At 38.6% G+C, this 12,388-nt stretch overlaps 1 protein-coding gene across 3 annotated transcripts in view; it reads left to right on the top strand.

Moving 5' to 3' along the window:
* DENND1B (DENN domain containing 1B) overlaps positions 1-12,388 on the top strand; it is a 158,262-nt gene that overhangs the window by 59,401 nt on the left and 86,473 nt on the right. For all 3 annotated transcript variants that reach the window (XM_065656071.1, XM_065656070.1, XM_065656072.1), the window contains one exon: positions 6,876-6,995. In XM_065656071.1, the coding sequence (XP_065512143.1) occupies positions 6,876-6,995 (120 nt within the window). The remainder of the gene's footprint in view (positions 1-6,875; positions 6,996-12,388) is intronic.

Raw genomic sequence — 12,388 nt, 5'->3', positions numbered from 1 at the left:
AAATTAAGACTTTAATTGCATGGAAGTAACTGAATATGTAATTGATTTTTCTCAGAGAAGAATCAAGACCATTATTTATAATTAATTAGACCTTACCTTTCTGGTATCAGTTATAGTGTGCCTTCCATGTAATGCTGCCAGTCATTTAAATTGTTCATATAAAACATTTTTATTAATTAAAATAGTTAGGCTTGTCAAAATGATTAACGGCAATTAATTTAATAAATTGTACTCACTCAGTTTGGAAAACTCGTATTGTCCTAACCAGCAAAGATTGAATTAGAAGCTTGATTTGCATAATGAATGAAAGATACACCCAGGTAACGTGCAGGCTGAGCTGGTTTCAGAACAACATTGGTATCAGTCATAGACGGAGACCCAAAGTTGAGAAACCTCTATTGGAGGCAAGGAGCTGCTATCTGAGGGGTGGAAGGTGGTGTGCAGATAGAAGAAAGAGAGGCTTTGCAGAAAAACACACTGGCAAAATAAAGACTTTCATAAACACAACTTTCCTGAAGTAAACTGGGTTCATTTAGTCTTTTATAGTTGAATTGAATTAAGTTGTTTGGGTTTTGAACCGGTTAAGCTCACCATCCTTTAAGCCGTTTTAATGACTTAATTGATACAGTTGTCAGTGTTGGCTTTAAAGCATTGAAGTCTTCAGTGTGCTCAAGATACGTACAGACTTCTGTTTGAAATTGGTAATGAAGATGAATAGTGGAAATAAAGTTTAAGCATAACAGAAAAAGGTGAGGTTCTGTTGCTGCCATCCAGTGGCAAGAAGATAATCAATGGCAGCAAATAATTTATTTTCAAATAACTCGTCTTGTGTTAACTATTTCTGTTCGGCTGTTCAGAAGACACTTAATTGCTTGTGTGACGTGGATAAGCTTAATCAATGCACTGTGGGAATACACAAATTTAAAGCATAGCTAGCTGTGTATTTTTGCTGAGTATCCAAAGAAAGAAAAAAAAGAAACCAAAAAGTTAAGGGATGTTTGTTGTTTGTCTGTTGTTACCCTCCTGTGCCACTCTCCCCAGACACGCTTTTTGACTCATGGCCTCATGCTCACCTATAAAGCAGTGCTCTCAAATGTGCAAAATTTCTACTAATTTCATAACATCAGGGGTTGAACAGAAGAGGAAAGGTTCTTGGAAGCCGAGACAAATGACGAGGGGAACAGAACCGCAGTGTTTGTTTGGGCTGCTGACTGGTCAGGCAGCACTGCAGCATCTTCAAAATCAGCCACCGTGCTTGCAGCGTCTTATGTAGCTGGGAGCTGAGGTTTGGGGGATTTGTGGGAGAACCGAAGGCCATGCGGGATCATGAGAGTATAAAAGAGGCTGGATGGGGAGGAGGGACAGAGCTATTGTGGGGAAAAGAGCAGAAATACTGGCAGCTCATTCAAGAAAGCAGGCAACTGTTTACTGGCAAGCTGTTTGTGTGCACAGCTTACTGGCTGTGGGGTGTATTTACCATATACGAATCAGTTCAAGCATTTTCTATAGTGTATACATATATTACCACTGTTTTTAAAGGAAACTATTCAGTTGTCTTCTGCTTTCTCAGTTTTATTTTTTGTTTTGAAATTTGGACTGATAGAAAAGTGTTGAGAAAAGCACTGCTATAGCTCCTTTTTGTATGGCTTTTTTCCAATGGACATTTAAGATGTGACAAGCGTTTTAGTTTTTGTCTAGCTGTAAGTGTGCTTTTCACTCGTTTGGTGAATATATATATATATATAGATATAAAAAAATAAATATATATTTATAAAACTTTTTTCTTCCTTGTACAGAGGGTCATTATAGACTGTACACCTAATACCCCCAAGTATTTCACAGGCAGTTTCAATGACAGTTTCTGTGCAGAAAACTTTGATTGAAGTGAGACACGAAGTATCCGTTTCATTGATTGAGCATGTTGTACTTCAGAGAGCGTAGGTTCTCAACTTGTGTTGTGTGTACTGTACATATATAAACCACTTCAATCAATATCTGGTCTTAGTAAGAGCTGGAAATTACCAGTGCAAAAGTGATAACTTCCACTGATGCTGCTGATGAAGATACCTAGAAAAAAGATGTGATTCTGTTCTACAGGTTGCTTCTGGGTTCCTACTGTACAGCAGAGCCGGAGGGAATGGTGCCTTTTCTGTTAACTAGCTAAATAAAACTCCTTAAAGTAGGAAATCTATACTCTTCAAATTACGGAAATAGTAAAGTTAAAGCACAATAGTAACATCATCGTCACCTGTTTTCTCCCACCTTACCTGTATTAATTAATAAATGAAGGGAAAAATCAGAGAAATGAGAACATGTAGTTGATTTTGTTTTCTTCACTACGCTACAGCGATTGTAGACAGAGATCTAGGTTTGGTTCTTACTATTTGATGCTGCTTACATTATCTCACAAGGCATACATGCGTTACCTTTTATGCAGATGTTATAAGTAAGTGTATACTACTTGTTCCAGTTATCAAAAGGACATACTGTGAATGGTGCTTAAAAATCTATAAGTAACTCCCATTAAATTTAAACTGAAAGTCAAGCCAAAAAAGGCACAATGGTGTAATGTTTTGACCGTGACGTAAACTTTGAGATCTATATATAATTTTTTATTGAAAGCAAGCACATAATTTCATTACTGCTGGTTATGGCTTACATTTTATTTTGAAGGGGTTAAGAAATGAGTTACGTCATAGAAGTTCTTGAACATTTACTCCAAGAACCTATGTATTTTTTTTGTGAATAAATTATTATAGGCTTAATAAATGGCACAATTGTATAACATTCTAACAGTTTGCTTATGTATATTTGCAGATAAATTATTATTATTTTTTTTTTCTGCTACAGAATTGCTTTGTTTTCATATGGAATGGGAGTATTTACCACTTGAGAATAACAGAGGTTTTAATTTCCTTTTCTGTGTTTACTGCACTAATTTTAATACATCAGAAAAAAACCCCACTTTGGTCCTCTCTTTTGTTCTTGGAATCCTTTGTGCAAATTCTGCGTGGTTTTCTTCACTTTTTTTCCCCAGCGGTCTTCCATGTCTTCCCTCTCAATCCAAAACTCAGGTCTAGCTTTGCAGAGCGCCCACACCTTGATCTCTACATCCACCAGTTATTTAGCTGGATGACCACTGGTGAGCACGCAAATTCTCCTCGTTTTCTTTTTGGCCCCATTTCAAATTCAGTCCGAAGTTTTGCTAAGTTACTGCTTGAGCCCTCAATTTTGTCTGTGCTTTGCATCGCCTCTCATTTGTCTCTGCCACAAATACATCCCCTCTCTCCTTCCATTCCTTTGTGTTTTCCCTTTCAGGATACATTTCTTCTGCTGAACGTGTCGAGCGTGTGCCATTTTAGCTAAGACACTTTGGAAACTGCCTGTAGGATCAGCGTGGAGACGATGATACGTGCCTCATTAATTTCCCTGCTGCACTCACCCAATCGCATGGGAAGTGTTATATTTTGGAGTGTAAGACGTGGTGCTGCTGCCATAGAAGATTTCTCATTAGCAGCAGAATATTGCTCAAGTGTGGGAATTACTGTGTGTATTACTTAACTCATAATCTGTTGAGGTCAGTGAGTAATGATGGCAGGAATGACATCACTTTCACTCTCCTATTCCTGGCTGATGCTGTTTCTGTTGGTATTTCTGGTAAAAGTCTGTGTGCAGAAACACAGTTATGATCAAGTGCAAACAATGGCTGTAGCGATCATTGGATTTGCAGATTTTGTGAAAGGCAATTGTAAGATATTTACACAAAAAATTTTGCCTTCAGAGTAAGTAGTTGAGAATGAAAAGTAAATCATTGCGAATGTATTTCGAGCTCTACGGGTGAAGATAAATAAACTGTGGCATTTCCTGTATACTTCAGTCATTCCAGTCAGTTTGCAAGGTGGGTTGTGAACTCAAAAACGCAGCAGCAGTTTTATACAATTGAGTTCTTTCCATCCTTTATCTCATTGTATTATTGTGTGTGTGTAATGTCCAATGTATGTGTAAGAGAGAAGCCTTTGTAAGGACAGGTTGCAGCGTGAACTATGCACCGTGGAAGAGTGTAACTTGGTTCTGAATGTGGGTTGTTCGATTTCCATGCGTGTATAGAAGGGGACCCGTCTGAGAGGAACCATGGGCATGCCATGGAGGTCCCATGGACCCTGGGCTGGAGCTGTGGCCGGGGCCCCTGGACAGGGTTCTCCTGTGACCTGAGTGCACCCAGGGAGCCTCTATACTGACGAGCTCTGGTTTCTTTTAATGCTTCTGTTGTTTTGAAAACATAACCCCAATTATAAGCTAACTATGCTTTCTCTTTGTAGGAATTTTCTTATTTGGTGGTAGCTCTGTACGTTTTCCTATCTTCTGCGGTTTTCTTCCCCTTCCTTTTCTTTCCACTGTGTGAGGTGTCAGGGGCTCTGGATAGCGGGGCTCAGGTCAGGTAACTCCGTTGGAGCAGAGGAGCCCTCCCCACTGGGAGCCTGAGCTGTGGGTCACGGGGTGGGCTTGAAAGTGGAGGAAATAGTTCCTGAGGCTTAGATTTGGGGATAGCAGTTAGTTGAAGGAGAGAACCCAACCCAGGGTCACTGTCTCCCCACTCTCCATCAACTTGTACCACCACCTTAACATCTGATTTTGAAATTCCTGCTTGAAATGGTTTCTAATCTATTATCTGATCTGGGCATGATTAGGGTGCGTGACTGGTGGGTTTTTCTTTTCAGCATCAGATTGGGAGATGAAATATATTTGGAATTCTCAGGTGTAGGTAGCAGCTGCCAAAGCTTTAATCAGAAGTGTATACTTTACACTGGTCAAGTATGCATACTTGACACCTTATAATTAATGATACCAATAACTTTGTTTTCTTTGAAAAATAATTCATCAAAATCTGTGTTCCCATGCATAAAGTCTTTCATTTTTTGAAGCTTACTTCAAAAATGAAGTCTCTGAAAAATCTCTCTGAAATTCAAAAGCCTTTAAAAATTCCTCAAGTTTGAAGAAAAAAAATAATGTCAAACATCTTCTGTGTCCTAAACAGATTTGGAAGAAGAACAATTCTTATTGAGAAAAAGGGATAAATTTAATGATTAAACATGCTGTTTTCATTCAAATAAGAGATTTAATTCCTGCCTTAATCATCTCTCTCAAGGCAGCCTTAAAATTAGGCCTGAACAATGGCTATATTGTAAACAAAAATCTTTAAAATGATTCTTTACCTGCTCTGTAGGTACCAAAGAGCCTTTTCTGCATTGTTTAGATGTGAACTTAGAAAATTTTAAAAACTACTTTTATTCCTGTAGTGAACTGTAATAACCTTGAAAGAGCCCATTGTAGTCTGCAGGGTTAATAAGGGTTTGCACACATTCTTTGCTATTAGTGATTTATTATTGTTAAACCAAGATTAGATGTAAGCGTGCAGGGCAGGAGTTGAAAGTAAGTCAAAGGCAAGGCGGAGGAATGAGTGAGGAGAAGGTCAGCGGTGGCTGGGGATGATTTGTGCCCAGTCCCCGCACAAGCAAGTAGATCACGCTCTCCTCAACTAGTTCACCGGGCCAGCGCTTTGCAGAAAAGTTTTGAAGCTTGGCCAGTTGGTCCTGCACTCCAGTAGAAAGCCTAGATAACACTTTGCGTAGGGAATTCTGGTACGTAATAATTGCATTTTACCTGTGATGGTGTTCACATTAAGGAAAACTTGTTAGGCGTCATTGCTGTGGTTCAGTGGCAGTGCCAGGAGCTGCTCACTGCCTCTGAAGGGGACGCTTGACTTTGGAGCAACCTGAATGGGCCGCGGTGAAACGAAGAGGCATGACCCTGGGTCACATAACCAGCATGCGTTCACTTCATGGTACACCTGGCATGTGGTACATGCTGAAAAGTGGCTCTGTCCCATATACTCAGTGGTTCTCTGTCTGCACGAGAGAGATATAGACTCCTGGCTTGAGAGCATAAAGGAGATGAGAGACACGTCATGGCAGTGAAGATGCCATTTCTTCTTAAAAAGAAATTGTGAAAAATTCATACCGTGAAACAGAAAGTGGGGGGCAGGAATGGAAGTTGAGTACAAGGCGTCAGAGGTGGCACTGGAGGGGAGGTAGAAACTGAGAACAAGATGGATTAGCCTGCCCTGCTGAGGGAACGCTGACTGAGCAGAGTTTGGGGATAAAAGGAACTGGAACACCAGGCAGGGAAATTCCGTGTAAACGTGTTCTGTCTCAAGTGGGTACATGTTTTGATATAGCCTTGAAGATATTGTGACTTATTATTTTAGCTCTCATGCTCTTTGTTCTTGATTATTTTCTGGCTTTTGCATTCCTAGAACTGAACAAGTTTGCACTGGAAAATGAAGTTAGCAAAAAGTTATTGGGCAGTGTGTGGTGCAGAAAAGGCAGGAAGATGCGTGTGGGGGCTTGGCTATGGCTTTAACTAATGAAGTTATTAATGGAGCTATTCTGAAGCGGGGTGGGGGGAGGAAGCTACTTTTCTTAAGCCAGGCCTGTATTATGACATTTAATAAATTATTTGCAGAATTCAAAACCGTTGTTTTGGTTACCGTTTCCTACTGCTGAGGTGTGCCCAAAGCCAACAAGCTGTGGCAGGCTTGTGCTGGCTCTGCTTAGGCCATACTTAGGAGAAGACCTTATGAAGTGCCATATCTGTTCAGAGCGGGGCTGGATCCCACGTCAGCCGGCGGCAGGGCTGAAGGAACGACCTGGGCCCTTCTGTGCCGAGCTGGGGAAGAGGGGGCAGGAGGCAGCCTGGAGGGTGGGGAGGGAGAGAAGGGTAGTGAGGCTTGAGCATGAAAATGCTGGAGACTAGTGACTTAAATGCTCATGTTTTGTGCGATTTAGTGGTTTTATGCTCTGTATCTAATTTTTCAGGGTATCCCAAAACCAAGTAGGACAGCATTTTACCTTCGTGCTCACCGACATTGAAAGTAAGCAAAGGTTTGGATTTTGCCGTTTGACGTCAGGAGGCAAGATCTGCCTCTGTATTCTAAGGTAAGTCGGTATAGAAAAAATTGAGTCAAGGAGCGAATATAAGAAAAATACAAGGCAAAATTATCTTTTGGGAATCCTCTGATACTGTGTTATACTTCTCTATCAGGGTATCATTTCTCTACAACAGTGCTACCATTGATTTCATATGAAAAGTGGTCCCAATCCCCATGTTTTGATATTCTCATGTGAGGCTAAATAATTCTATTTAAAAATATGAAATCTCTGCTTAAAAGCAGAGAACAATACACTGAAGCGTTAGAGACTTTGAATGTTGTGTGGATTCTCTACTTTCTAATGAGATCTTTGACAACTATTCAGTCAATTTAACGATAAAGTGCACTCGTCTGTATTCCTCTCCTTGGAAATATGATTTTTGGATGTCTCTTCCACGTTCTTTGGCGAGATTACATCTAATATAAGAAATGCCAGGGCTAGATAATTTTCAATAATGAGTATATCGCTTTGTTGCAGAAGAGATTGATGATGGAGAAATTGACCCCAGTAAGGTACTTTGTTTCTCCCTCTGCCATTTCTTTCTTCTCCCGTAAGATAATTGTTTTGGTAATGAAAAAACCAATTGTTTAGCTGCCCTGAAACTCTTTTAATTAAATTGATTAGAAGGCAGAGTGCTTTAATTAAAAGGCAAATTTGCCACTTCAATTAGGAGCCTAGCAGCCTGTGATGCCCATAGAGGAAATGGGAACACCCAGTTCAGCAGCACATGAGAAGAGCAAGGTTGAAGTATAATTGACTTCAAAATGAGAATCCCCAAACAGGAAGTGAAAGAGGAGCCATGTGCCCCTCTGGCAGCAGAGGGGCAACTTGGAGAGTTTTGGAGAGTAAGCTAGGAAGCTTGTGGGGAAAAGCAGATTATCGGGTGTTTGGACAACGTGGAAATTGGGCAGTCACGGAAGGTGTCATTAAGGTAGACCACATGAGTTTGGTAGACGAACCCAACATTGACTCGTAAAAGAGCATCGGTAAAAGAACTCGCAGAGGGGAAAAAAGACCAGACAGTATAGAAGGTTGTAGAGTAGTGCTTAAAGTTATTGGAAATATCACATCAAGACTTCCGTGAGCTTTTAACTGATTCCAAACTGATGTTGAGAGCCAGTACGCTGGGTGTTTTGGGGCAAGTAATTTAAAAATAACTATTTGCTATACATAGTGCAAAAATAATAATTACTACCATATAATGAAAATAGCAAAAGGAAATTATTTTATTCTGGAAATGAATTGACTTTCTGTGATCCTGACAATATTTCTTTAATAATACCTCAGAAAGGTTTATTTCTTAGGATTTTGGAGTGTATAATACTTAACCCTGTTCTCTGTGATACCTTTTATCAACGTATCTTGTTAAGGCCCAGAGAGAGAACGTATGTGTATGCTTTTAGCTTTTTTCTCTGATTTCACCCTTTCTTCCCTCATCAAGCTGGAAACAAAATTTTTCACTTGTGCTCCTAACATTATTTGGCTGGCTTCTAATGTTGTAATAACAAATATTTAATCAGTTACCCACACTGAAGTACACCCATTTAAATACTATATGCAGTGCTGCAAAGCAAAGGACGCCAATTCTCAGCTCGTGTAAACTTGGGTATTTCTTTTAACATTTCAAAATATATATCAAAATAACATGAATTTATATTCCCTGTGTGTATGTACAGTAATGGCTCTGGATGAGCAATTCAAACTACTTGTCTGTCACAGATATGTGCACAGTAGTCATAGCCTTTTCTATAGACACACAAATGCAGGTGTACATAAATACAGTGTCTAACTACGCATCTACATATGCACGTATATGTATATTGCCATAAGCAAGAGGAATAGATTAAGATTGCTGACTGGGGCTTTAACAAAGACAACTAGAGATAGTGAAATACAGAAAAATTAACTAAATTAAATGTTTTATATGTACACATATGTGAATTGTGTAAGCAAAACTTTCTCCGAAGTCGGAATATTTTGCTCAAATTCTCTATAGAGCTTGACTGCAGTTGCCAGATACGAAGTGCCAGTAAGTGCAAAACCACAGTAAGATGAGAAAATAAATCTTGGATTATTCTCCTGGTGTTTTTTGTGATTCCTTTGCAATTTTTTTTTCCCCTTTAAACTGCACAGCTGCTTTGTGAGGCTCTTGGTATGAATCACCTTCTTCTCCACAAACTGTTGAGCTAATGCAGCCCATTAGAATGAGGGGTACCACAACAGGAGTATTATAATATACCTTGTTGTGCTCCTATACTGTACCGGATCTCTTATCCTAGTTTTACTTTTTATATTTTAATTTAAATAACAGTTTTGCCAGTTGAGGTTTGAAGTGGTGCAGTGGAAATGTTCACTTTTGAGTAACAGGAGGAGACAATTCTTCTGGGTATTGTTCCTATATATCACTGCTGTTTGCAGTAGGAGCAGTAGTTTCTGGGTTTGTATGAAATTGTTTTTGAATTACCTGAACGGTTTTAGTACAAAGTTAAAATAATTTGACTGAAATTGGTGTTGTTAAAAACCTTGAAACTGTTGATGGACTCTGAGGTTGACCTTATGTATCCAGAGGAAAGCAAAATGCATCATTAAAATGCTCAGTCTTAGATTTCATTAATTTTATGACTGTAAAATTGTCACCTATGTTTCCAAATGAAATGCTCTAATAAGGAAGACAGGTTTATGTGGGAAGCCTTTGTAGTTCTTCAGTTCAGACCACGCTTGAAGCTTTCTTGCTCTTCCTTTAGGCAAATCCCTTGGAAGCAGAATGTTTCAATTTTACACATTTTGTGTCAATTTTCCAGACAGAAAAGTAGCCCCTAGACATTAGACATTTAGCTACGGAAAGGCAGTTTCCTTAGTTTTATTTGATTACTAGAAGTTAGATTCCTGCTGATAGTTCAGGACTGTTAGTGGTTACCTGACTATTTGACAGAAAACATTTCCTCTCCTTTATTTAACCTTTGACTCACGAATGTAAAAGTTTTATCAGAGCTGTAGTAGAAGCACCAGCGAGGTGGAACTCTACTTATGGCAACAAGGATTATGCCTGACTTTGAATAAAAGTCTGAGCTCCTGCCTTGTGGCTCATTTGGATTAAAAGAAAATGCTAAGTACGTTTTTAATTAACCATGAAATATCTTGGGCGCTTGCTTTTGTGACAGGCAGCGGCCCCACTTTTAAATGAAGACCACTGTATTCTCAACCTGGGAATACATATGTATTAAAACAATATTGGGGCTGTTTTTATGTTTTTGCTTTATTATGGGAAAAATGTTTTGTGGCAACTTCAGAGAAATTGGTGTATGTTGTTGAAGGTTCTTGTATGTTTGTTTCTCAAACAGATATTGATGGTAACAAGGAATGCAAAAGACAATGTCTACAATTAAAAAAGAATAAACAAGAAACCAGTAACTCTTTCATAGTTTAGGAACCTAAATTATTTTTATTTGAAATTCAGGCTTCTAAATACATTAAAAATGAAAGCCCTGCTTTTCCTCTGTTTTATCTACTGTGAAGGGCCTTCATTGATAACCTTTTGACGTCTTCGTAAGACAACTAATTAATTACAAAATGCATTGCTCATAAATAATCTTATGAATACAAGTATGATGGGAAGGTCTTTCTAGTAATGGACTTTGATTTTATCTGTTGTTAAGGTACATATTAGTGTGACAGTTTCGAGTTAGGATTAATATATTACAGGTCTCCTCTGTTAAATTCAACCATTTCAAAACTATTTTTTGCAGACAGTGCATTTCTGTACTGACTTGAAAAAAACTGTTACCCAGCTTACCAGCTGTTGATGGATGTTTGTGTGCTGGATGACTTTTCTGTACATAGACGCGCTCTTCTGTGCTAAACAAAGATTAAATGACTCTTCAAGATTTGCTAACAGGACAAGCTAAGAAGCTTCTTTTGCCTGTAATGCTTCTGTTTTTTTGCTGTCTCACACACAAGTGCCATATAGAGTGCTTTATCCACATCGATGTACTGGATAAAGATGTAAAGCCTGTATTGCTGTAACGTTCATCTATGGATGAATCTATTTACTAGAGTAGTCCAAATAAATTAATGGGATTATTAACACATGTGCCTCTAAAATCAGCCTGTGATATAAGAGAACAAAAATGTTGCTTGACGGCCTTGAGGATGTTACAAAATAAAACCAGCTTATACTTGGTCTTTCCGCTGCGAATCTAAAATACCACCTGATATCTGTCTTTATTATGAACAAACACAAACTGTGTTTATGTTTACTTTTGAAAGCAGAGATGCATTGTATATGCACACACACAAATGCACTCTTTATGAAAACAACTAACGTTACAATTCATTATTCTACTGAATTAATGCTAATTAGCAAATACATTAAACAAAAATATAGAGAGCTTTTTTGCTTTCCAATAGATCTTTGTAATACTTTGTTGCAGTAAGAACAGTATAATTAAAAATATCAACAAAAACAATCGCAATTAAACTGTGCTTTTGAAGAACTGAAGATTATATGGAAAAGGAACAGAGGACGGGTCTTTGTAGCCTTTGGTTTCACGCCGTGTAATGTAATGGAACACTCGTTTTGATTTCCTTAATTTTTCAGGTTTAAGAGGCATGTTGAAATTATATTAACCTCGCGTCTGTGGTTATAAGGCTAAAAGCAATTCTTTTTCCAGTCTTTCAGTTCAGAAAGGAAACTGGTGTTTTTAAACTGTGCTCAAGTAGTCTGTTTTTACGTTTTCCTTTGCGGTTCTGTTATGTGAAGCCGTGGAAGTGTATCATCAACCTGATTTTACTAAGGGAATAAATTCTTGTATGAATATTCTGGTCAGCAAGCCTTGCTATATGAAAGAAAAATCTCCCTTGGCTTTGTGCTAGAGTTCATTAATTTCAAATAATGAATTTGACCTTTTGATGCATAGACTTAAGAATTGCATTTAATTTTTCTTTTCACAGTAAGAGGGGAGTTGAGATCATAGATACAAGACAGAAATATGGTTAATATTTTATTGAAGTAGGAGCATTTATTTTGATAGCATGCTGTTCATAAATGTTCGTTATGAAAAATGCATGATCAGATAAGATTTTAGGGTATTCTACAGCAAAATATGCTGGGGTGATGTACACTGCTAAGGCAGAGGTGACCGCAAAAGACTGGAAAGCTTTTAGGTAATCTAACCTATTTGTGTGTCCAGTGCCGTAAAAATACTTTGCAATTGATACCTACCTTGTACCTTGACTTGGACAGAATGCTAGAACAGTGTTCCAGTCCCTGCTGTAACTCTGGGCTGGAAAAACTGTTCGGTAGCTCTGACACTTGCAGGTCCTCTCAATGCTGTGGGGAGCAATTGTTTGCCCATTCTACACTGCGTGATTTCGGCGACATGTAAAACCAGGTTAACGTG

Source organism: Caloenas nicobarica, chromosome Z (assembly GCF_036013445.1).
Source record: "Caloenas nicobarica isolate bCalNic1 chromosome Z, bCalNic1.hap1, whole genome shotgun sequence".
NCBI lineage: Eukaryota > Metazoa > Chordata > Aves > Columbiformes > Columbidae > Caloenas > Caloenas nicobarica.
This window is presented reverse-complemented; position numbering and strand designations above follow the sequence as displayed.